This window comes from Engraulis encrasicolus, chromosome 10, assembly GCF_034702125.1.
Source record: "Engraulis encrasicolus isolate BLACKSEA-1 chromosome 10, IST_EnEncr_1.0, whole genome shotgun sequence".
Lineage (NCBI taxonomy): Eukaryota > Metazoa > Chordata > Actinopteri > Clupeiformes > Engraulidae > Engraulis > Engraulis encrasicolus.
Genome location: NC_085866.1, coordinates 5,592,285 through 5,619,225, shown reverse-complemented (window position 1 = coordinate 5,619,225; position 26,941 = coordinate 5,592,285). Strand labels below are relative to the sequence as shown.

General features: G+C 39.5%; 1 protein-coding gene across 6 annotated transcripts in view; it reads right to left on the bottom strand.

Moving 5' to 3' along the window:
* LOC134456536 (alpha-1,3-galactosyltransferase 2-like) overlaps nt 1-25,808 on the bottom strand; it is a 34,097-nt gene extending 8,289 nt beyond the window's left edge. The window contains exons 1-5 of one of the 6 annotated variants that reach the window (XM_063207921.1): nt 25,027-25,808; nt 24,380-24,440; nt 24,174-24,245; nt 3,612-3,689; nt 1,192-1,281 (exon numbers count right to left, since the gene is read on the bottom strand). In XM_063207921.1, coding sequence (XP_063063991.1) covers nt 1,192-1,281; nt 3,612-3,689; nt 24,174-24,245; nt 24,380-24,440; nt 25,027-25,045 — 320 coding nt within the window. In that variant the 5' untranslated portion in view covers nt 25,046-25,808. Of the gene's footprint in view, nt 1-1,191; nt 1,282-3,611; nt 3,701-24,173; nt 24,246-24,379; nt 24,441-25,026 lie in introns of those variants that run through there. The other 5 variants (XM_063207922.1, XM_063207923.1, XM_063207925.1 and 2 more) reach the window with 5 other exon arrangements.
* Nucleotides 25,809-26,941: the final 1,133 nt, after the last annotated feature.

Below are 26,941 nucleotides of genomic sequence, written 5' to 3'. Positions count from 1 at the left end.
TAAATAAAAATGTTTTTTTGAAATGTAAACAAAAGTTGCCCCCATTAGAATAGCTCATATCTTGGAAAGGGCTGAGCCAAAAAATGCTGCGTCACCGGGTACTGACAAGTCAAGAGTAGCGTGAGCAATACAACAGCACATTGAAATTGGCAGGAGTTGCCCTTTAAGACTGGGTCACTACATGTTGGTGGCAGTAAGGTTATAATAAAAGCTCTGTGCGAACGGGTTGATGAGGATAGAACAGTGTGGATTACGACAGGAAATGAGTGGGAGAGAAAGGTGAGGTAGGGAAATGGGAAATGAGTGGGAGAGAAAGGCAGGGTAGGGAAATGGGAAATGACCCAGAGTGCGTTACAATGTGCGACCTTGCCTCCTCCACTTGTGCTTGTTTCCTCGTACCAGGAAGTAATATGTCATGATGACATCACTGACAACAGCATTATATTTCAATATCTTGCAAAAGCTCAATTGTAAAGTCTTTGTCTCATTTGCAATTGGGATGGTGAATGAAAAACAGTCCCTCAAAAGATGTTGTGGCTAGGCTGACAGCTGGGACACTTTATCGTTTTCTCCACGGAGGATGGGCCAGGAGGCGGGGCGAGGCTACAAGCACAAGTGGAGGAGGCAAGGTCGCTTATTGTAACGCACTCCCAGGCTGGACTTTGCCTTTGGTCACCATTGGCAAGTAGCCCGTAATGGCACAGGTGCACTAGCATGTTACACCATTGCCACTCCCCCAATAAAACTAAGGACAGTGGAGGGGAGACATAAAATGAGTGGGAGAGAGAGATGGGGGGAGGAATCGAACGGCAGGGCCGAATAAAAGTAACATTTGATTGTACATCGGATTTTATCTAGTAGAGTAGAGTAGAGAAACTTTTTTGTTCCCCGGGGGAAATTCAGGTGTCAAGTAGCTACATAAATACAGACACACAGACACAGACACAAAGACACAGACACAGACACACACACACACACACACACACACACACACACACACACACACACACACACACACACACACACACACACACACACACACACATACGTGCCAAGAGGTTTCCCGATCTAGGCCAGCTCTGGCATCTCAGGCAGTCCAATCCCCAGTAATGACGTCCTTCTTAGTCTCCTTCTGTACGTATGTAAACACTAACTATTCCTTATGTCACTTTAATTGTTTAAAAATCATACCAGAGGTCTAGTGAGTTGTCGATATGATCATCTGGTCTGAGTTTCTCCCCTCGGGGGAAAGGACACTTGTGGATCACAGGAAAATACCTACTGGAAAAAGAAGCAAAACACATGAACACAATTCAATTTCAAAAGCAGAAAAAAACAGGAAAAGCTACACAATGACTGACAACAATTAAATATTGTTTCAGTTTTATTTTTATTTTCTGTATGAACATTTTCCTTTTATTTTTGGCCATCAGATTATTTTCTTTTGGTTTACTACAATGTATGAGACTCTGAACAACATGCTTTGTCTCAATTAGTATCAATTCATAAGTAGGCAAAACTGAGTGGAAAAGCACCACAATGACTGATGACGATGAAAAACTGTATAAACATGTCCCTTTTGCTTCTGGCCTTCAGATAATGTTGTTTTTATTTTAGAAGTGACTATGAGACTATGGGCATTTTCACACCTAGACCTCTTTAAGTGAACCGACAGCAAAAGGAGTCCATTTACATTTAGATTAGATTTAGATGTTTTTGTTCATATTGTGAGTGTATTACAAAAATAACCTGCTGCTTTTTCTGGTGTGTCAGTCCTCTTTTTGATCACACCTGTTCCTCTCTAGCTCTCCTTAAGTGATTACACCTAGTCACAAGTGTAACTTGTCAGGACTCATAAGCGAACCGTACTGAGACCACGTCAATAAAGGTCTCAGTACGGTTCACTTCCAAGGGGTCTGGGTACACTTTGGAGCGTTCACATATGCACAGAAAATGCTGAGTCACAGGTCTGAGTTCACTTAAATGGCTTAAAGGGGCCAGGTGTGAAAACACTGTATGAGACTCTGACCTTGGGCACTACGTTCAATTTGGGACACAGACAGTAGTGGTTGAAATAAGGGTTGGTAGAAACCAGCCAAACCACAATAGCTGCCCCATTTCCATCAGATTCTTTCACCACACTGTCCATGCCACAAACACTGGCGTGCAAAGGCATTTTGGAGGTCTGCTGCTCAAGGGTGCATTTCTTGAAACTATTGTTGCCTACTACGTTAGCTACTTTGTTGTTTTGATGGCAATTCCCCCTTGGCAACTTCCTAAGTTGCTGACTGGCTAACAACTACGCTTTTGAGAAATGCACCGTGGCACTATACTGTAGCCTATGTTCATACTACAATATAAAGCACATGGAACTGACTGCTGACTGTCTTATTGAAGAACTGTGATCGTTTTAATGCATTTTTTTTTTTAATTTACATAGACGTTACATAGTCATAAATAACTAGATGATAACAATAGTAATTCATAAATTACTAAATAATAGTACCTCATTAATTACTAGATAATAACTCAAATGTAGTAACTATGTAACAACATAGAAATTATATAGTGTCAAATTACACAGAAATGAAAAATAACATATATATAACTATTACGGCCTAATGCCTGATTTAGTACCACTAAAACCATTGTATGTACATGAAATTAATTCAATAAAATTTGAGGAACACATATTCTACACATGGATCTGTAATGTGTTGAACTTAATAATAATAATAATAATGATGATGATAATAATAATAATAATAATAACAATGATAATAATAATAATAAAACACTTGAATTTAAAGTGCCTTTCAAAACATTCAAGTACACAGTACAGAGATAAGCAACAATAAAACAAGACTCACAAAAAAAGAGAGATTGGAAACAAAAATAATCCAAAAACAGAGTTAAAACGTCATGAAGAATAGGTGAACTGAAACAAATGAGTAGGTGTCAGGAGCAAGAGCATTCCAGGGGTCCGTTTCTCGAAAGCGTCTTTGCTATCATCCTTAGCAAAGTCCTTCGTACGAGCGACTCAACTGCATCTTGACAGCGACGCTTACCAGTAAATCCAAGGGAATGGTGTTACGTCTTAAGACGGTTAGCAACGACAATAATCGAGAAACGGACCCCAGAGCTGTGGAGCAGGCAGAGGGGAGGATGGAGGAGGAGGAACGGAGGGAGAGAGCAATTTGCAATTTGAATAAGATTAGACAGATAAGGCAAGATTGTGGATGGTCTTGATGGTGTGGAGGAGTATTTTAAAATGAATTGTAAATTTGAAAGGGAGCAAGTGGAGATGGTGCAGTGCAGGAGTAATGTGGTGACAGGCAGAGGGTTTGGTAATGATGTGAGCAGCTGAGTTCTGGACCAGTTGGAACTTATGGAGGCATTTTTGAGGGAGACCAAAGAAGAGAGAATTACAGTAGTCAGTGCGGGAGGTGACAAGACTGTGTACAAGGGATGGAGGTAGTGTGGGGGGGCGGGGGTGAGGGAGGTGGTTGCGTATAGCTGGAAATAAGCAGAATGTGTGGTGTTATTGATATGAAATATGTAGTTATATGGATTTTGGGCACTGACTGACATGGGCACAGATATTGACATACATTTCGGTAGGCCTATGGGTGGACTCAGACCGTTCACCGTCATCTTGCTTTGCTGATGCGCTTGTCCAGAACAGAAAGCTGCAATTATGCTGCGATTAGTACATAAATAAATAATAAATAAAATAAAAAAATATAAATATAATTCAAGTGGTAACACTATAGAATAACTACCTATTCACAGCTGTATAAACACTTATAAATAATGTTTACAAATGTTTATAAATGGGCAAGAAATAACCCAGCAGTTAACCCAGCAGACAAAGCGCAGTTGCTTCGATCCTGGAAATTTTTCCTCCAAAGACCAGAATATCACATGCAAGCTGTCACCAAATGCCACAGAAAGACAAGAAGAAGGATAGGAGACCCAACTTGAGCACACTCCTTCGCATTGGGTGGGCGGAGATTGGGTTATCTTACTCTAATAGAAGATGTTTGCTTCAATTTATTCTGCCTGCTACATTAATTGGGTACAGTCTAACAAAAATGTATGTAACAGCATGTAATGTGTACTTGCACTGTATCTTATAGTTAGAATAAAGCACGTACTGTACATTTTACATGATATTCCATGTTGATGCATGTGGATACACTAACAAACCCGTAAGCTAATGTTTTACCAATGTATTAAACACTACACTCGCCTCCAAAAGAGTTGTCGCCTACCCATCTGTTTGGAATAACAGCTAATAACCTGACTTTCAATCAATCACTTGGCTTCAGAAGTCACTCATATGAAAGCTACAACCCTCCCGAATGAAAATGTATGTAAAAATGTTTATTTCATGCACCAAAGAAAGATTGAACCTTTAATGAACACAGACAGGGCAGGTTTTCACAAGCCAAAAGTTTTGTCGCCCATCGAACATAATGTGAAAATGAGCCGATAAGTCACTTCAAAACACTTTAAATACGCAGATCGGGTGTCATACTTAATAAGCTCTTATGAGGAGCTGCATGCATGCTGCAGGTGTTTGAGGGCTTTTATCATTGATTAAATCATGAAGTTAAACATGTATTGCTCTACGAATAGCGAATATGTCACCATCTCTCATTGAACTCCATTGATTTTCATTGTGTTGCTTTCCATGATTACAATGACCCTAAACATACACCTAAGGCCAAAGTTGATTTTCTGGAGAGGTGAGAGTGATTCAGTGATTAAGTATGACACCCAATCTGCGTATTTGAAGTGTTTTGAAGTGACTTATCAGCTCATTTTCACATTATGTTCGATAGGCGACAAAACTTTTGTCTTGTGAAAATCTGCCCTGTCTGTGTTCAATAAAGGGTCGATCTTTCGTTGGTGCATGAAATGTATTTTTGTACATACATTTTCATTCTGGAGGGTTGTAGCTTTCATATGAGTGACTTCTGAAGCCAAGTGATTAATTGAAAGTCAGGTTATTAGCTGTTATTCCGAACAGATGGATAGGCGACAACTCTTTTGGAGGCGAGTGTATGTTAAAGGGATAGTTTGGTCAATTTCAACATGCAGTTGTAATGCTCACACTACCCTGGACTTGTCAGTGCCTGAGATTTTTTTTTTTCTTCTTCTTCAGCCGTTTCCGAGATCCTGGTCATTGTAATGGGGGCAGCTCTTTGTTTACATTTCAAAAAAACATGTTTATTTATTCCCAAAAACATCCAAAAGGTTATAAAACATCAGCAGACAACTAGCAAACAGCAGTACCTTTTGGAAAAATATTTGTAGTTGGCCTATGTTTCATTTTTTAAAAATGTAAACAAACGCTGCCCCCATTAGAATTGCTCATATCTCGGAAAGGGCTGAGCCGAAAAATGTGGCATCACCAGGTACTGACAAGTCAAGGGTAGCGTGAGCAATACAACTGCATGTTGAAATTGACCAAACTGTCCCTTTAAGGTAGTGACCAAGGTAGTTGCCCCACCAAGACTTGATCCCAAGCCTTCAACGATTCCCAACTGGGACAAGACCAATGAGCCTGTTTACATTACCATAATAAAGGCTGGACTGGGGGAGAAATAGGGCCTAGCTGGGAACTTTTAGCTTAAAGGGGCCCCTTGTAGTTAGCGACGCAGAACTGGCTCACCGGTAGGCCCCGCACCCTCATGGGCCATTGTTTTCAGAAATCTTGAAATATACCAGTATATTTTTTATACATTTCTGAAAATAGCGGCCCACAAGGGTGCGGGGCCCACTGGGAAATGCCCACTATGCCAGATGGCCAGTCCAGCCCTGATCGCAATGATCAGGTTATTGGAATAAACAGGTTATTAAAGTAAACTGTTTATTGTCGTTTATGAGCAGTCTATCGGTTGCATGTGTTCCACTGCAATATGTGACACTAACGAGGAATTCAAAGCAGAAAGCAGTTTATTAGCCAAAAACCTGTGCGAATCAGAGTTCTCACTGCAATAAACCGATTATTATGAACTGTTTTTTTTTTCAGTGTATATGCGCACATCAATAAACCGGTTACTCCAAAAACCTGATTACAAACGGTTTGTTGATGTGCATATTGATGTGGACTGAGACTTGACCCCCGATTTCTCTCTGGACTTTTGAGACACCTGGACACTTTGGACACTTATCCCAGTTATTGATTTTTATTGGCTGCTCTTTGCTATGAACCACTCAGCTGTGGCTATGTGATGAACCACTCTTATTCTTCTCATCACCAAACACAGCTCTGTGTGTGTGTGCGTGTGTGCGTGCTTGTGTGTGTGTGTGTGTTGTGTGTAAAATAAATGATACTCCCGACCCGCCAGGTTGGTGGGGGGACTAATTAACCAGTGCTCTCCCCATCCTCCTCCACAACTGAGCTACCCTGAGCATGGTACCATCCCGCCTCACTGCTCCCATCTGGAGCCATTGGGCGCTGCCCCCTTGCACAGCTGAGGCATACATGCAATTTCGTTGTGCGCAGTGTAGAGTGTGCACTTGTGTGCTGTGGAGTGCTGTGTCACAATGACAATGGGAGTTGGAGTTTCAAAGTTGAGCTTTCACTTTCATAAACAGGCTGTCAGAGCAGAGTAAGCACACTATCAATCACTCAATCACATTGCTTGTAGTCACGCAGCACAGGGGTCTCAAACTCAAATTGACTCAGGCCCAAAATCAAAATCTGGAAGTGTCGGGTTGACTCGACACTTCGTTTATTGGAGTTTGCTAGCACCTACCAGAGTTAGCAATGTTGTCGAGTTGCTGGGTATTTTGGCGGGCGTTTGGCTTTGTTGACTAGAGCTCTACATGTGATTATTCTTTCGAGGTAACGTGAATGGATAAGTGAGTTCTGAAGTTTACTTCATGGGCGAAACATTGTTGTGGATATTCACTTTTTAAAATAAATTAACAATTCGCTGTGAAGCATTTTCGGGTTTAATTGTTAGTTCTTATTGTCAGTCATCGCTTCTAGTGGCTGCAACCATTGAGAGATTTTACTCTCAATGGCTGCAACGGAGAAGGAAAAGCCCCACGGTTCGTAGGTCGCCCACTCTCATTTCCATTCTCGGTTGTGCTTAGATCAGGGCTCCCAAACCTCTCTGGGTCAGAGGGCTACTTTTGTTCAAAATCCTAGTGCTGGTGTCTTGACATCATTCCTAAATCACACTAGATTGAATGATAATTAGCTTATAAGGAAATGTTTTATAGGCTATATTATAGGCTATAGAAATAATCTCATATTCAAATTAAGAAATGCATTAACTCTGTCTAAAATCTTGTAGTCGTGACTGTGACATTCTTGTTGGGCACCTCAGAATCTACTGGAGGGCTAGCTGGCCTACGGGCACCACATTGATGACGCCTGGTTTAGAGACTGTCTTTCCCAACAGTGGAGTGCATACATGCAAAATCACCACAAAATGGTTCACTTTGGTATGCAAGTATGGAAATTGGCACAGATGTTCATTAGAATGCACCCCATCAGCTAAGGGCGTTTGCCACCCAAAATCCAAGCCATTTTTCAAGAGGGTCACCCTCTGCACTTGTAAACAAGGCCAAGAATAGTTTAATTAATGATGCAATCGTGCAATTCGTTTGAAGTGAAATTAAATGTTTCTTTGTATGCACTCAGGCAAAAACTCAGTGCAGTGGAATGTCCGGAGGTCCTGGTCAACAAAAGAAAAGGGAAGGGGCCGAACCTGAAGAAGTTAAACATAGCATATGAGCATATGCATATGAGATAGCATATGAGGTTTCCGGTTCCGGTGTGATGGTGTCAGCTTAAACGCTAAACCCTTCCAACCCCGCGAATGTTTAAATATATTAAAAACGAAATCCCAAAATGAAAATGAGGAAAACTGAATGAATGAAGGAATGAATTTACGTTCGGGAGAGACTACGGAGAAAAAGATCAAGAAACCGAAATCGCAACAGAAGTCCAAACAAAGGAAGAACATGGCAGCAGGTGAGCAACCAGCTGAGACTGACATGCAAACTTTGATGATGGCAATAAAATCCGAAATCACCGCATTCCGGCAAGATTTCAACAAAAACGCCGAGGAAACAAAACAAGAGATTGGGAAACTGACTCGAGAAATTAAAGGGATCCAGGAGGAAGTAAAGGATACAAAAAAAGAAGTAATTGAAGCGCAAGACCGAATCAGTAATTTGGAAGACAAGGAGCCGACCCTAAAAGAAATTATATCTCACCTGTTGATCAATCAAAGTCGTATGGCTGCGAGAATCGAATATCTCGAAAATAAGTCGAGACAAAATAACATCAGAATCTACCAAGTTAAAGAAGGAGCAGAGGGAGCAGACATGGTGAAATTCATAGAAGAATTAATTAGTGGAAAACTCGGCATTCCCGATACAGAACTGTTCATAGTAGCCGCACACAGATCCGCTGTACAGACAACGGTGGTTGGAAACGCGCCGCAACAGGAGAAGCCAGAAAACACTAGGCCTAAACCACGCTCAATAATCGTCCGTTTCCTAACATGGCAGACAAAACAGAGGGTTCTGGACGCCGCTTGGGATAAGGAGAGGACCCCTATCAAGTTCGATGAGGAGATCATCTATTTTGACCAGGATTACTCCAGCGAGATAATGAACAAGCGGAGACAATTCACCGAGATCAAAAAGCAGCTGAAGGAAAGTGGTATCAAATCGCATTTCAAGTATCCTGCGAAATTGAAGGTCAAAATAGGAGGGGGAGTGCAGGTGTACAACACGGCGACAGAGGCGTATGCGGCACTCCAGGCACAGGGGATCCTCGGAGAACAACAGACGCAAAATCGGGCGCACGCAGGACGGACAGAGACGCGTCGGAAAGGAAAGGAAAAACTGGATGAAAAAACAGAAGCCCTATTACAGAAACTCAATGGAAAATATTGAGACCGAAGCTACTCGTCATAACTGTGTCAAGCTGACGGAGTATAGGCTACCTTCCCAAGACTGGATATTTTGGCCGGCGCTCTCTCTGAAGAAACTGAACTGAAGATAGGCCTACCGAATCTGGTAATTGAGATAGACTACACTTTTCGTTCACTTATGGACAGAATAAACTTATCTTTTTTCTCCTCTTAAAGAAGCTCAATTGAGGATGATCACCCCATCTGGTGATTAAGATATAGCCTATCCTTTTTTTTTCATGGTCAGAGTAAACTTCTCCTTTTCTCCTTTTTAAAGAAGCTCGTTTGAGGATGATCACCCCATTCTTTTCATTCATGGACAGTGTAAAGTTCTTTTTTCCCCACTTTTTTTGTTTTGTTTTGTTTGTAAAGCTCAATTGACAATGATCACCCCTTTTTTCAGTCATGGACAGAGTTAAGCTATTGCTCCCCCTTTTGAAGAGGATCAAGTGAGGATGATGCCCCCTTTTTTTTCATCCATGGACCGAGAAAGGATCTCTTTTTTTAGGTGCATAGGATAAATGGCATCCCAGGAACATTCTGGACATGAAAATCTGCAAGAAAAGCCAATGGACATAATGGAAATAAGCTTCCTTTGCTCTCTCTCTCTCTCTCTCTCTCTCTCTCTCTCTCTCTCTCTCTCTCTGTGTCTCTCTCTCTCTCTCTCTCTCTCTCTCTCTCTCTCTCTCTCTCTCTCTCTCTCTCTCTCTCTCTAGGGGGATAAGAAAAACTGATTTAACAACAGACTCATCTTCGAGAGGGGGAAGATCTTCAGGTGCCCAGTGCCTCTCTCTCTCTCTCTCTCTCTCTGTCTCTCTCTCTCTCTCTCTGTCTCTGTCTCTCTCTCTCTCTCTCTCTCTCTCTCTCTCTCTCTCTCTCTCTCTCTCTCTCCTGTGCTCTGCTCTGGGGTGGGGGTGGGGGGATACTGGCATTGGTACTAGGAAAAAAAAAAAAAAAACATTAGTTGGGTTTTTTTTTTTAAAAAAAGAGAGGGGGAGAGAGGAAATTTAAGGGGAAAGGAAAAAAAAAAACTTTGTTTTCTAAAAAACTGGCATTGGTACTAGAAAAAAAAAAACATCAGTTGGGTTTAAAAAAAAAAAAAAGAGAGAGAGAGGAAATTTAAGTGAAAAAAAAGTGTTTTCTAAAAAAGCCATTGTTGGGCTATAAATAATAATGATAATAATATAAAATTTTGCTATCTTGATATAGAGTGCGTAAACGCTCCTTTTTTTTTGGTCGGATGGAGGGCGACCTCTCTCTCTCACTCTCTCTCTGTGCTCTGGTCTGGGGGAGTGGGGTGGTAGAGGAGGGACAACTACTGATTAATCATGGTAAAAAGGGCTATTATAACTTTGTTTGGGTTACTGCCATTGATAAAAGAGAAGAAAAAACCCTTTGTTTTCTATTTTTTTTTAAAAAAGCCTTAGTTTGGTTACAAATAATAATAATACAAAATTGAAAGTAATACTATTTGTGTGTGTGCTGACTTGATAGAGAGTGAGTAAATGCTCCCTTTGTATTATTTGGATTATTCTCTCTCTCTCTGTCTCTCTCTCTCTCCCTGCTCTGGTTAGGGGGGTGTAGGGGGGGGGGCAACCATAACTTTATTTTTGGGGTTAGTGGCATTGGTAAAAGAGAAGGAAGAGGAAAAAAAATAGAAAAAAAATGCTCTAGTTTGATTAAATAATAACTTAGAAGGGGAAAGTTTTGCTTTTTTGTTTTCTGTTTTGTAAAGAAACTTTTTAGTTGGACTACCAAAGGAAAGAGGTTATTTGCTAGTTATTTCCTCCCTAGGCATTATGTGGACGTAGGGTGATCTCTGTCTCCTCTCACTCTCATTCTCTCTCTCTGCTTTGGTTGTGGTGGGGGGGATTTCTTAACTTCGATATTAAGTTTTTTTTTTTTTATTATTATTATTATTTATTTATTTTTATTATTATCTTTATTTATCTATTTATTTATTTATTTCTGTCTTCTCTTTTTCTGACGGCTGAAGTTAATATTTAGAAAATACATTACATACAATACTTTACATCTCAGCAAGGAGACCTATCTTAGTTAAATACCTTTTCAGCCTCTGTGTTGGTTACAAAGTAAGAAGGAGCTTTCCTTCGACTGTTTTGGGTCTTTTTTAATTATTATTATTATTATTATTATTATTGTTATTATTATTATGTATTATTATTATTATTTAATATTTTTTCATTATTATTATTATTTTTTATTTTTTATTTTTTTTATTTATTTATTTTTTTTTTTTTTTTAACTCATTTATGTATTGGTCCAATACAAACATAAACGTAGTATATGGGAAAGTAGGTTAAACATTTGGAACCTGGCGGGTTTGGGGGTAGGGGGGGTTAAACAAGCTGACATAATTGGGAATGAGTTTGCTGATAACATTGGCAATCACCCAGATCCTAAGGATACCAGTAACATCACTCACCACAAGATACCATCCTACATGGAGGGGGTACATATGGAACCAGATCACTGTATGTGAGTCCACGTCTACTTGTTTTGTCTTTGTCTATTGCATGTGCTTAATTCTTTCTGTCTGTATTTTGCCTTTCTTTCTCTTTCATATTACTGGTCCATTCACACCTACACATATACATGCTGAAACCATTCAATCTTACATACACATAGGTATGTATGACATGTTAATATTTGCAAAGAGTTCTTACATTTATTCAATTAGACAATGACTGATCTAAAAATAATATCACTGAATGTAAATGGAATGCATAATGTTATTAAGAGAAAGAAGATTTTATTGGTAATGAGAAATGAGAAGGCGGACATAATGTACCTACAAGAAACTCATTTAGAGAAAGATGAATATGAGAAATTAAAGAAAATCACAAATAGGGAAGTTTATTTTAGCTCATATAATACAAAGCGAAGGGGAGTAGCAATAATAATTAAAAGACATATAGCCTTTGAAATGGATGACTGTTATATGGACAAAGACGGACGGTATGTATTGGTAGTGGGAAGAATAGGAGGGAAACAGTTTTCTTTTTTAAATGTATACTACCCACCAGATACAAGTACGGAATTAATGACTCAGATACTTGATATGCTAGTAACAAAGGCAAAGGGAGTAGTTATAATGGCTGGAGACCTAAATCTGATAATGAATAACAAGTTAGATTTAACAAGCTCTAGGGTACACAAAGCTGAAAAGAATGCTGATGTACTAAGGAAAGCATGTCTAGAATTAGGAATAGTTGATGTATGGAGAGAATTCCACCCAGGGAAAAAAGAATACACCTGCTATTCAGGAAGGCACTCAATATATAATAGATTAGATTACTTCTTTATGTACGAAAACAACACTAATCTAGTAAAAACATGTCAGATTAGCTCCATTAATATATCTGACCATGCCGCTATTTCTTTGACTTTAAATCTTAATGGAAAAAAAGGCAAATCTTTGTGGACACTGAACAATTCTCTATTAGAAGAAACTGCATTAAAAAAAAAAACTGAAAAACTGAAATTGGAACTAAAATTATATATGGAAATGAATGATACACCGGATATAGACCCAGTTACTTTATGGGAAACAATGAAAGCAGTGTTAAGAGGAATAATTATATCTTATTCTTCTGCGAGAAGTAGATCAAAAGTCGCACTTGAAAAACAATTAACCCAAGAAATAAAATATTTAGAGTTGCAACACAGTAGGACAAATAATAAAGAGGTTAAGTTAGAACTGGAAGATAAAAGGAAAAAATTAGATAAACTGCGTATGATGGAGATTGAGAAATTAATGAAATTCACACAACAGGAGCAGTATGATGGAGGACCAAAAGCACTGAAAGTCCTGGCCTATAAATTAAAGAAACAACAAAAGAGGACACATATAACGCAAATTAGCAGTAATCAAGATAAAGTGATAAGGGACAAAGATGAGATAGCAGAAGAATTTGCAAAGTATTATGAAGAACTATATAAGACAGACAAAGAAGTAGATAAAGAACATATCCAGAACTATCTTAAAAAGCTTGAAATACCAAAAGTAGCACAAGCCAAAAATAAAATGTTAATAATGCCTATTACATTGGAAGAAGTAAATATGGAAATTCAAGGTTTAAAACAAGGGAAATCACCAGGTGACGATGGCTTCACAAATGAATTCTACAGAGCACTTAAAGATCAACTTAGCCCCATACTGGTACAAGCCTATAATCATGCGCTAGACACAGGAAGATGGGCCCCAACTTGGTCATCTTCCACAATCACACTGATCCATAAAGAAGGGAAAGATCCGAGAGACTGTGCATCTTATAGACCAATATCATTATTAAATACAGACCACAAAATAATAACATCAATCCTTGCAAAAAGATTAAAACACATTATTACAGACATTATAAATACTGATCAATGTGGGTTTATCCCAGGTCGCCTTCTAACAGACAACATAAGAAGAACTTTAAATATAATTGATTATGTAAATAAAAATGAAAAGGAATCTCTAATTATGTTGACTTTAGATGCAGAAAAAGCTTTTGATCTAGCCCAATGGCCATTTATGTTTGAAGCAATGTTAAGTTTTGGCTTAGAGGAGAAATTCTGCCAATGGATTAAAGCAATATACACTAAACCTGTTTCAGCAGTCAAAACAAACGGTACATTATCCAGACAATTTACCATTCAAAAGGGTACAAGACAAGGTGACCCTCTATCCCCACTCCTTTTTACAATCTATATTGAAATCTTAGCATTAGCTATAAGGCAAAATAAAAATATTAAAGGGATCGAAATTGGAAAGGAAACTCATAAATTATCACTATTCGCTGATGACATTATACTTTATCTGACTTCCCCAGAGCATTCATTACAGCACTTGATGGGTGAGATAGAAGAATACAGTAATATTTCAGGATACAAAATTAATAAAACTAAATGTGAGGCTTTAACTATTGGAAGGGAATTGAATACATCACTAAAACAGCAGTACAGTATTAAATGGGACTCCAAAGTTATTAAATATTTAGGAATACGCATTAGTCAAAATTTGAATGATTTATACGAAAACAATTATAACGCTTTAGAATTGAAGATAAGTAATGACCTTAACAGGTGGAAATTAATCCCTGAAGGCATATACAGTAGGGTTGAAACTATTAAAATGATGGTGCTTCCACAACTACTTTTTTTATTTCAAGCATTACCAATTGTATTACCACCAACATTTTTTAGTACATGGAATAAAAAACTTTCCGATTTTATATGGAATGGTAAAAAACACAGGATTAAATTTCAGATACTAACTCAACCTAAAGAAGAAGGAGGTTTAGGGGTTCCACATCTACAAAATTACTTTTATGCAACACAGATTATAACAATAACGAAATGGATGGGAGGAGATCTTGGAACAAAATGGATTAGTATTGAAAAGGAAATATCAAATGGTGTGATCGGCTCACTGCCTTTCCTCAGAACAGATACACAAAAACAATACCTACAAACATTCTGCATCAGTAACACAATAAAGAACTGGAGACGACTATGTAAGTATTTAAAAATCCACAGCAACAGTGTGAGATTAAGACAAATGAGGTATGATCCAGACTTCAAGGCAGCACATGATAACATCTTGGACCAGTGGGCAGAAGCAGGACTAACCATATTTGCACAACTCTCTGAAGAAAATATACTTCAAACATTTGAAACTCTATCAGCTAGATACAAACTACCACAAAAGCATTTCTTTAAATACTTACAGGTAAGGAGTTACATTCAACAAAATACTGAAAAGGAAACAAACAGTGTGTTAAATTTTCTGTTAAATTATAGAAACAAAAGGGAAAGTCGAGGTGGATTAGCAGGGGCCTATAAAACAATACAAAAAATGGAAAAGATTATGTATAATGCAAAAGATAAATGGGAGAAGGAAATGGAGATAAATATTTCAGACAATGAATGGAGAGAATCCTGGAAAGAGAATTTTGAAACAACACAAACAAAGTACTGGAGGGAGTTTGGCTGGAAGATAAATCAAAGGTTCTTCTTGGTACCAATTCAGAGCGTTCATCTGCTAGGATCTGAAGGGAAATGTTGGAGAGGCTGTGGGGAGCAAGGCACACATACACATGTGTTTTTCTCATGCCATAAAATTACACCATTCTGGGAGGAAGTGAAACGAGCCATTTCGCATATCTTTGGACTAAAGGAACCTCTAACGGCAATTCAACTCTTAGGCATTAACATAGCACACATAATTAAAAGAAAACACTACAAACTATTCAACCTTTTAAGACTAACAGCAATAAAACAGATCACTACTGTAGGTTATGGAAACAGCAAAAACAACCAGAATTAAGATTATGGTACAATACGATAGAGAAGGTACTGGATATGGAAAAAAATATATTTGCCTCCAGAAATAACATAGAAAAATGGAATAAATTGTATCCAAACACCTTACTTAATAAAACGCACAGTTACTTTAAAAGATAATGAAGGTTATATCACAAGGATCACATTAGAAGACAAACGGTATACATATTCAGTGTAATAAAATGCATTTCAAACAGCAAACTATATATATATTGGAAGACTTTCATACATACCCACATACATGACACAACACTACAACACATACATCTCACACAAATGCATACAGACCGGTAAACTATTTCTTCTCTCTCTCTCTCTCTCTCTCTCTCTCTCTCTCTCTCTCTCTCTCTCTCTCTCTCTCTCTCTCTCTCTCTCTCTCTCTCTCTCTCTCTCTCTCTCTCTCTCTATGTTTTTATGTTCTCATACTCTCTTTTGTTTTATTTGTGCTTATCGTATGCGTCAACTGTCTAGTGTCGATTTAATGTACAAAAAAAAAAGAAAAAAAAAAAAAAAAAAAAAAAAAAGGGATTTATAGAAGTACAGAAGTGAGCATGTGAAGGGAAATGGACATCTGGGGATGATATTGTTTACTGGAAACTGAAATGTTAATTGAACTGTACAGTACTTGATGTGTAATGTTAGTGAACTGCCGAACCATTGTCCACATAGATGCTGTTGGTAAACTACATTGAGATATTGTACACTAAGCTACTTTCTATAAATAAAGTAATAAAAAAAAAAGAAGTTAAACTACTGTCCGGATCCTCCACAAGGGCAAAATGCTGGAGTGATGGAGGAGCATTTAGGTATATTACACACACACACACACACACACACACACACACACACACACACACACACACACACACACACACACACACACACACACACACACACACACACACACACACACACACACACACACACACCATTCCTGTGTATCTACAAGGTACAGCACTTTAACACTTTAGGCGCTTTTTTCTTTCTTCCAAAAATACTGTACCTGTCTAGATCTCAAGGAATCAAAACGTATTTGTGTACCACAATATCTCTACTAAAAAGTTGACTGAGTGCCTCACATGCACATGCACATGTACGCACGCACGCACGCAGAGGCACTGAAGGCACTGAAGGCAGCCGCATGGCACCGATTATTCTGGGTTCAGTGATGGACTACACCAAAGATGTCAAACTGAAATTCACAGTGACCCCAAAATCAAAATCTGACAATAATTTACTGAAGTAAAAATGGGCTAAAATAGAGCAAACACGTACCATACTTAAATGATCACATCTGAAATGATCTCTTAGGCCAAATAGAATGACCGTGTGGGCTAAATTTGGCCCCTGTCAGTGTGTTTGACATCCCTGGAGTACACCGTATGCACTTACTGTTGTGTACATAATAATAGCAGTGCCTTTACAAAGGTGAGTAAATGTCAAAATGCATTTGGGATGGTGCACATTCTATTTCAAAGCGAAGAATTCAATTTTATGATATCTCACAGAAAGTGAAGACATGTAATGTTCAAACAAATAGCAGTGTTTGTTTACATCTGTATTTGGAAACTCAATGTTCTGTCCAAACTAACAAATTCTTGAAAATTCAGCTTTGGTGAGCATCTTAAACTAATATGTTGTTTCATCTTCATGGTTTCTGCACTGTTTCGCATCTGTGGTGCATGGCGTCGACCAAAGTCTGGCAACCGTCAGCAGGTATTACAGCTCAGCTTAATTGTACTAAATTCTACAATTCCTCTGCATTTTTTGGTTTTGCCTCATAAGTAGCATTTTTTTTGTCAGCCCACATGTTGTCTATGAGATTAAGGTCCGGGAATTGTGCTGGCCACTCCATTAGTTCTATGCTGTTTGTCTGGTACCATAGTTGTGCTTGCTAGTAAAATCTTCTTTACAGAGAAACAGCATCCAGCACAAGTGGTGGTTCGCTATTTTAGACTTCAAGCACTGTATGTGTGACTTCTGGGGTGAAGTAGAGATGTTCTCATCATTTGACATTTGGTGCTGAACGGAGCATTTGTGTATTCAAGACTGCAGCTCCCCCACCTTTACATTGACTCCAATGAAGCACTCAAGCAATCGGTCATAAAATGGCATTAAACTTTCGTTTGCAGAGCCATTTTATGATCGATTGCTTGAGTGCTCCATTGGAGTCAATGTAAGTTGCGGGGGGGCTGCAGTCTTGGATACCCAAATGCTCCATTCAGGACCAAATGTCAAAATTGTGATGAGAACATCTCCACTTCACCCCAGAAGTCACACAAACAGGGCTTAATCTCTAAAATAGCGAACCACCACTTTAATACCATTGCAAATATGTTGGCTGACGTAAAAAAAACTGCTGTTGGTGAGGAAAATCAAGACATGCAGAGGAATTGTGGACTGTCATACAATTACACTGAGCTGAAATACATGTGGACCGTTGCCGGGTGTTGGTTGACTACATGGACCACAGATGCTAAATTGTTACTAGAAACCATGGTTATGCAACAAAATATTAGTAAGCATGCTCGGCAAGGTAGATTTTTTTGAGAATTTGTGAGTAGGTACAGAACATTTTTGAGTTTCCAACATAGACCGAAGTCAACACTGCTATTTTTTAACAAAACATTTCTTCACTTTCTATGAAATGTCATAAAATTGAATTACCTTTCCAAATCTGAATAAGTACTGGCTTTGAAATATAATGTGCCGTGTCCCACAAAAAATGCTCTTTAAAGTACAATTTACTTGAAGAATTTTGACATTTACTCACCTTTGTAAAGGCACTGCTAGTATTATGAGCACTGTATGTATGTAGTGAATTGACTGTTGTGTACTGACTGAACTTTGCTCTAAAGTCTGAAGACTATTGTCATAGCATGTGGACTTTGTGCTTGTGCAATTACATTCAGATGGAGGTAATGAAGAAAGACCCAGACAACACAACAGTGGATGAAGTGATGTCTGCTACTTTCTCGCTTCGCCGTAAAGAAACAGTTGGGGATCAACCCATGGTTGCCGACAGCATGGAGAGATGGCCGGCAATGTTTACTGAACGACAGGTATACCAAAGACAACCTAGCGTCTGAGATTAACCAATTATTCCAATGTTCTTTAGATCAAGAGTGTGAAACTCAGGCACGGGGGCTAAAATCTGGCTCACGAGATAATTTCAGATGTCTTGATTTACACACAATTCAGTGTGTCACAGGCAAATGACTGGGGCCCAGGACAGTGTAATATCTCACCCTCATATGCAACAGAATATGTACAGGGACGTGCATGCTTGCACAATTTTAACCTGTTTTTCATTCAGTATATAGATTTTGGGCTGAGACTTCGTTCCAGATTTAGATTTTGGCCCACTGTGAACTTGAGTTTGACACCACTAGATGGATACCATTGTGTGAGCTTCGTTCTAGCTATTGTATAGCACACGCTACCCTTGACTTGTCAGTACCCGGTGATGCTGCATTTTTCGACTCAGCCCATTACAGCCACTACATAGCATTTAGCAGACGCCTTTGACCAAAGCGACTGACAAGGAGAAATATAAGCAAGAACAGGTACTGACAAGTCCAGGGTAGTGTGAGAATATGCACAGGCACATTTGAACTACCGGTACTCTAAATAATGGGAATGGGTACTTGCGAAATTTGCCTCTAAGTATTAAGTGCCTGGTTGTGCAATTTTAGCCCATTTTTTATTTAATAAATGTTGAGTTTGACCCGCAACTTTGTCCCAGATTTAGATTTTGTCCCTTAGAGTTTCACCCCCATGTTCTAAACATTCACAATTTTTTCCTTCTCAAGGCCCATGGTGACACACTTGGAGAAGCAACGAAAGACATCCACCTTGGAATTCTGATTGGCTACGAAGTCAACCAGGAGGGAGCCTTTCCAGCAGCTTGTTTCGGAAGTTGTGGACTCGAGCTGAGGCGTTGTCTGGTTGTATTTTCACTACCACACGTTGCAGAAACAAATACGTACTTCATGGCGCTCGGACACTGCAGGTTAACCGCATATATCATGCCTAATAGCATGGCCACACCGTCGCCATATCGTTTAAAATTGTGTAGCACAACGATTTCCTCCACAACAACTGCCACATGGAAGACGACATCTGGAGGTTGGAGCTGTATACCTGGTATGTTAGTCAAGTCTAGGCACTGTGTGTGCATGTGCATATACAGAGGCGCGCGCACACACACACACACACACACACACACACACACACACACACACACACACACACACACTTCAGTTGAGTGTTTCAGGGCCCTTTTGTGTCCCTTTCTATTCCTTAAACCAGTGTTTCTCAACAGGGGTGCCAAACACCCCCCTCAGGGGTGCCGCGGAAACGTGGCTGACGGAATGTGAAAATGACCTAAATAGATAAATAAGTTATGTAATATAATACATATTTGTCTAAATTAATGCTTAGTCAGTGGAATCTTTCATCCACCATTTACGTTTACATTTTTCATCCACTATTTACACAATAAAGTAAATTTAGGTCACCCCAGTATGGCCTACACATAGCCTGTCGAAGATAAAGTTGCAACTTTGAACGTCTCCAAATGTGTTACTTATCTAAGTTTGTGTGGTATCGGATGCAATACCAGGTTACGGCTTGTTGGTTTGGGGTGCTTTGAGATTTTTCACGAATTGAAAGGGTGCCTCGCCTAAGAAAAGGTTGAGAAACACTGCCTTATAACTTCTGCCAATTTCAATATGCTGTTGTATTGCTCACGCTACCCTTGACTTGTCATTGCCTGCTGATGCTGCATTTTTTGACTCAGCCCTTTCTGAGATCTGAGCTATTCTAATGGGGGCAGACTTTGCTTACATTAAATTTTTTAAACATAGGCCTACTCCAAATGTTATGCCAAAAGGTATAGCTGTTTGCTAGTTGTCTGCTGATGTTGCATAACCTTTTGGATGTTATTGGGAATAAATTGAGATGTTTTTTTTTTTTTTTTTTTTTAAATGTAAACAAACGCCTGCCCCCATTGCAATGACTTGGATCTCTGAAAGGTTTGAAGGGGGAAAAAATCTCGGGTACTGTCAAGTCCAGGGTAGTGTGAGCATTACAACTGTATGTCAAAATTGGCAGAAGTTATCATTTAAGTTACACGGGTAGGGGGGGTGGTAAGTTATACTTAGGGTTGTGGCTGCCGAGGGTATGTAAACGTTTATGTAATCTTTTATGCACAGGAACAGTGCAATGTTTGTATGTATAATGAATTGTGTTCTCTGGATGAGATGACTTCATGGGTTCCTTTCTGGTATTTGTGCCTTCTTGCTGTCAGTCTGCAGCTACAAAATCAAGTTACTTTACTTGACTGACTGTGGGCATGCAGAAAGACCAGAGTGGCTTGCATGAACTCGTCTCAGATCAGACAACAACATTGGAAGGGATGGATATATGGTTCAAACATGTTTTCTTCACACCATTTTACAAACCCGGTTGCAAACAGTACCATGTTACTAGAAATTTCAAGCATTGATGTGCACTTTCACTAAAAAGATCAGTCGACCATGTTTTCATACTGATGTTGTAAAACATGGTCAAAAGTTAACCATAAATCCATCCTTTCCTATGTTGAATGTTGTACCTTATTAAAATGTTTAGATGCAAGAGCTACACAACTTGCTGATCAACACCTTTTGAAATGCTCTGTTACAAACAGTATCATTTTACTATGAAATTTCCAACATTAGCATGTTTTTTGTTTAATAAAACAATTCACCACGTTTTACTGAACTTCTTCTCTGATCTGAGACGTTCCTCTCTGGCCTTTGTGTGCCCCCAGTAAATCCGTAGAAAATTGCCACATTTCGGTGCACTGTGCAGGAAATGGTCAAAAAAGGTACTGCAACTATGCTGCTCATTGAAACTGGGTTGCCTATTGCCAAATTTGATCTTTTCACAAACGTTTACCAAGTAATAAACTAACGTTTTCTACTATGGCCCAAGTACAGTCATTTTTGCAGCTAAAATGTCTTTTTCTATAAATTCAAAATGGCGTACCATGGAGAAGGTCCCCCTTTTCATGTATGAAAAGTGCAATTTTCCCAGTCATAATGAATACTTGGAATTTGATCGTGGTGGGTAAGTATTCATGAAAAAGGTAACATTAGTGAATGGGTTGCATGAATTCTGGAAAGAAACTAAAAATCTTACACATTGCATCTTTACTACACCCGACTGATTGTGGGCACATGCAAAGACTATAAAGAGGCTTGAATGAACTAATCTCAGATCAGAGAAGAGCGTTAAGTATGGAAAGTGGGTTTTCTCCTTTAAATATATATTTCTCTGTTGGTTTTGTAACGTATCGGCATCATTTATGTTGTATTGCTGCGTTTTGTTTACATTACTAAATGTAATACTAAAACATAGCAGAAAACATTTGTGAAATTCTGTTACAGTTTTGCAAAGCAATTTTTTTTTCTTTCATGCATAAGTTTTGCAAACTTTGAGGTGTGCCAGCTAACTATGAAGTGTATAGTTTGTTGTATTGTTGTGTAATTGTTTTTACATGTTGCTCTATAATAAAATATTTTGGGTGAAGAAAAGTTTTCTGTTATTTTACTATGAACTTCAGTTTATTTTTAATTTGCAGAACTAAGTTAAAATAACAATACGTGCAAATTTATTGAGACTCAAGTCCTCAAGTTCATTTTATTTTTAACTTGCACAACTAAGTTGAAATAGCAATAATTGCAAAGTCATTACAACTCAAGTACTCAAGCTCACTTAATTTTTAACTTGCACAACTAAGTTGAATTAACAATAATTGCAAAGTCATTACGACTCAAGTACTCAAGCTCACTGAATTTTTAACTTGAACCGTTAAGTTGAAACAATCGCAAGTGTAACATCATGATGACTCACAACTCTGCTTTTGACAGGGTGCACACAACTCACAATAACGATTTTAATTAACTTTAATCTGTGAGGCAGCTGGTTAACTTAAAGTTTTAAGTTAAAACATGCAATTGTTTTTTACAGTGTAGGGGATGCCCGCACCCCAGGTTAAGAACCACTGCCTTAGGGTGTGGTAGCCTATGTGAAGGCTATCCGAAAGCTCCATGACCCTTCCAGGACACTGCAGTCCTCCAACATGAACCAGCTAGCCTTCCCCCCACACAAGGCGACCCCAAGAATGGATTACAGTACGGGTCTACAGGGCCTCTCCCCAAGGGCCCAAGAGCCAAGGGGGTCCTGAAGCCCAAAAAGCTTACAATTTTGAAATTTTAATTGTCATATTTCCAACATTTCTCGTGGCACAAACTCCCGATACTCCCAACAACAAAGGCCCTCTAACATCTTTGGTAGACAGACACGCAAATCTTTTCAAACCTCACAATGCCATTGGGGGAGGTCGTGCTTTCTTGTTGTCTGGCCCAGGGGCACGTGGAGTCATAATCCGTTCATGGGCGACCCCTGTCCAAACTGTCATCCCAAACTGGATTTCTGCTGCACACCATAAATACAGTAATCTCATCCGCAATTGCAATTTTCTCCTGTGCACCGGAAAGGAGAACGTTTCAGGTGCACACAGGAAACCCTTCAGGTTTTGCTTTGTTTCTATTTTTTTAAGGCCCAGTAGACTTTCAATTTGGTATCCAGTCCAGAGTTAAAGATCAGAAGATTCACCCTGTGTCTCATATCAAACACTTGTGTCAATGCTCTGACAGTTAGTGCATAGCGCTCACAGTGCACTGGGTCTTTGGTGCATACTGTCGTGTAAAGGTTTGAGCACTATGCACTGTGTCCTCACTGGAAGTGACGGGTAAGCATGGCATCAGCTCACCAAAATATCCGTTGCATACTGTTTACATTGCACAGCGTTGCTTGTATTTACATTTCCTTCATCCCAACTGGCAGCTATTTCGCATTCAATGGCTTGGCATCAAAAGGTTGGTGTCACAGCAACATTATTTACGTAATTATAAGACTGTTGACTAAACTCTTTAACTGAACTGAGCGCCACGTTTCTTCCGTTTCATTATCAGCATGGCGACTGTTAAGTGTCCATTGTTCAAGCACAGCGTTTTTACGCCATTGTTAGGGCATCATCCGGGCGCTTTCAGTGATCTGAATTAACCCGAAATTGTCAGCGTGAGCGCCCTGTACGCACTAAAACATAGCGCCCGAAGTGCTCAAGTGCGCCATCTGAGACGCAGGCACATGGTCAGTCAAATGACAGCCTACACGCCATGACACCCCTTCACATAGGCTACTGTATGGTAAACCTGACTGTATTTTATTCACTATTCTGATTTCACTATTTACTAATCATGTTGATTAACCCTCTGAGGTCTAAGGCCTTTCAGAGGCTTTTAGGCTGCTTGCACCACCCTGACATTTTCAAGTATTTTCATTTCATATATATATATATATTTGGAACCTGGAAGGTCTGAGGTTTCTAATGGTGTGACTTATATGTTTCAATGACAAAAACTCACAGAGTTACAGATTTGTTTTTGGAGACAAGTTGCCCTCTGAAGGGCACTCGGACATCAGAGGGTTAAATGACATTTATTACTGGGAAGGCCAGTTTGAAATGAATAAATTAGAGATGTATAGCCAATAAAGGGCCTTTTACTTGATAGAAACTCAGGTCTATGCAGCCATGACTGCTTCAGATTGAAAGCCATGATTTTTTTTTGTGCAATTGACGGCCCTACTGCTTCATGGAACTCAGGCAGCCAGGGGCACTGATAAAAAATGTGGGCCCCATTAAAGATTCAAATTTTGGGCCCTCAAAATGACAAATTATGTTATCAGCATCCTTTCAGGGCCCAGTCAGAGCTGTAACACCTTATCCCCCCTCGCGGCACCCATGCAGGCAGCACTTACTGATAAAAGGTGAGGAGCCCCACAGTCACACATATGGCTAGGAGGAACACATGCTTTGAGCGGAGTAGATGTCTGGAAAACAAGGACGACAGAAATTGAGGAGACTGGCAGCTGTGCAGCCAAAAATGAGCTGAAATTACTAAGTAATGTGCCAGGCTTTTGAATTTGTGGTAGGATAATCAAAACAGAAAAGAAGAGGAACCGACCTCATTTTGACAACGAGATCAGTTGGATGCTCCACAGCAATTTTCCTTATATAGCTTCTGGCTGTAAAAAAAGGAAAGGAAATATCATGCACACGATGAACTACAACTTCTTTCACCTCATGACAGCCTACACTTCTGCGCGCAAAACAATGTTTTGGCGAGTTTTCGACGAGCCTGCTGAAGCGTTGCAGCTCACAAACCAAGGCGGTTGATTAGGCCTACAGTAGAACCTATTTGTAGCCTATGAATAAATCACCTCTTGAAATGTAACCTTTGATTTCAAACAGTGATCATGTGCTGTTGAATCAGATCGTCCATAAATGCGTCATAAATGCATAGCCGAATAACCTAATTGTTTTGGGAAATGAGCAGGATATATAAACTATTCCATTTATTATTTGTGTGTTTTTGTTTTTCATAGGTCTGCTTGCCTATTGTAGACTCCCCGTTTGGACTGACGGTTTTCCTATTCCAAATAAACTTTCCCTCCATTCCCAAAGTGGTGCGTCTCCCGAGACGCCCTCTCGGTAGAAACTGCTGTGTATTTCACTTTACACACAGCGCAGTTTCAGTGAATGACTGATTATACTATACACAATAGCTTGTAGTTAAAAAAAAAATAGAATAAAAGCAAAAACAAAACGTACCTGCATTGATGAATAACATATTGGGAGTTCCGACTTTCCATGAATCCAACGGAAAAACTGTTAAAATCTCTCTTCTTGTCCACGGTGAATCCCATTGCCCGAAAAAGTCTCGGTCTCTTGTAGAATAAAATCCAGAGACGCGGCAGCATATGACTGAGAATACATGACTACAGTAAATGTTATGCAAACGCGTTAACTATAAGTGCAGACAACTTACTTCTGAATAATTAGACTGACTGCGCTCATTCCATATTAGACAGTGCATGCATGTCTGACTTGGACACTTATCCACAAGTGGCAAGATGAAGTCTGTTTCCTGGACCTGTCGGTGAGTCCAGCCTATGTTTTACGACACAACATTTGGTGCAAGTCTTTGGTCCATCACTGTCGCATTCTCCTTTGCTCTGTGTTGTTCACCAGCGTCCGCGCGGCACCCGTGCGTAAAACACCTCTCACGAGTCATTGGGTCACATGGAATGGTAAGAACATTTGGAGCTCAGCAAATCAATTTCGTGTGCTGCATCCCATCTGCAATCTTTGTGTGTGTTTGTACATATGTTTGTTATTTATAGACTATTCAATTCCTCTGGATGGTTTTATTTTTTTCGTGCAGTATGCAGGGAACCAACAGAGGGCACCAGAGTCATTGGCCGCTGAAAATATGTTCTTCCTCTTTATTCAAAATCTGGTTACTACAAAGCAGCGATCTGATTCTGCACACAGTCTCTGTATGTCAGAAAATGTAATTGTAATGGTGGTCTCTCTGTCCCTGACGTCTCTCAGCACCGAGCAGCTGCAGTGGCCAACATACTGGGCCCCAGGGGAGGAGTAGGCCTGAGCCCAGTCATTATTATAATGTATTAAATTCTCTACCACCTCAGATATCCTTCTAATCTTCAACACCACTGGATCAAAAAAGCTTTTTCAACTCCCTCATATTTTTATAGCATTATTGTACAGGAGGACGGTGAGGAAGTGAGCGGAAACAGCTGGGAGAGAGAGAGAGAGAGAGAGAGAGAGAGAGAGAGAGAGTGAGAGAGAGAGAGATTTGGTTGTCTACCTCAACTGACAGAGTACGTTTTTTGCACATTGTCTATCCCAACTCACAGAATGTTTTTTTGCACAATTACCTTTTTATTTTTAATTCTACTTCAATTTTTATTTTCCCCTCCCTGACTATTCCTGTGTTAGGCCTATATGTGTCTTGAAATGTCCATGTGGACATTTATGTATTTGTGTATTTATGTAAGCTACTGGACACCTGAATTTCCCATTTGGGATCAATAAAGTTACTCTACTCTACTCTACTCTACTCTACGCTACTCTACGCTACTCTACTCTACTCTACTCTACTCTACTCTACTACTAGTGTTGGGGTATGATCCAGGTGCCCAAGGCCAGATTCGAACCTGGATTGGGCTTGGCCAAAAGAATTGGGCCGGGCATTTCCAACCAAGACCGGTCCACCAGAAATCGACGGAACCTATGAAGCCTGTGATCACATTTTTAATCCTTTATGTGAGCTACCTTGATTGCAACAGTCAAAATGCCTGCTGTAGCAAAATCATCAACCGCCCACCAGTCAAATGCCCCGTATGCCATATGGCCAGTCCAGCCATGGATGCTGCTAGTGCACTCTTCTATGCAGGAGTGGAGTGCACTAGTGTGCTGCCCCACAGCTCCCCCATATTTACACCCCAAACCAGAACATTCATTCATTTTGAACAAGTGCAGCAGTTACTGAAACTGGTCACATTGAAGAAGACAGCCATGTGTAGCAGTCATCCAAAAAGGATAAATGCTGATTCCAGTTTATTGTACACAACTTTTTGACACCCCTGACGAAAGATCAGACTGGTCGAAACGTTGTGTACAGTAAACTGGGAGCAGCAACAGTGTGCGGATTTTCTTTCCT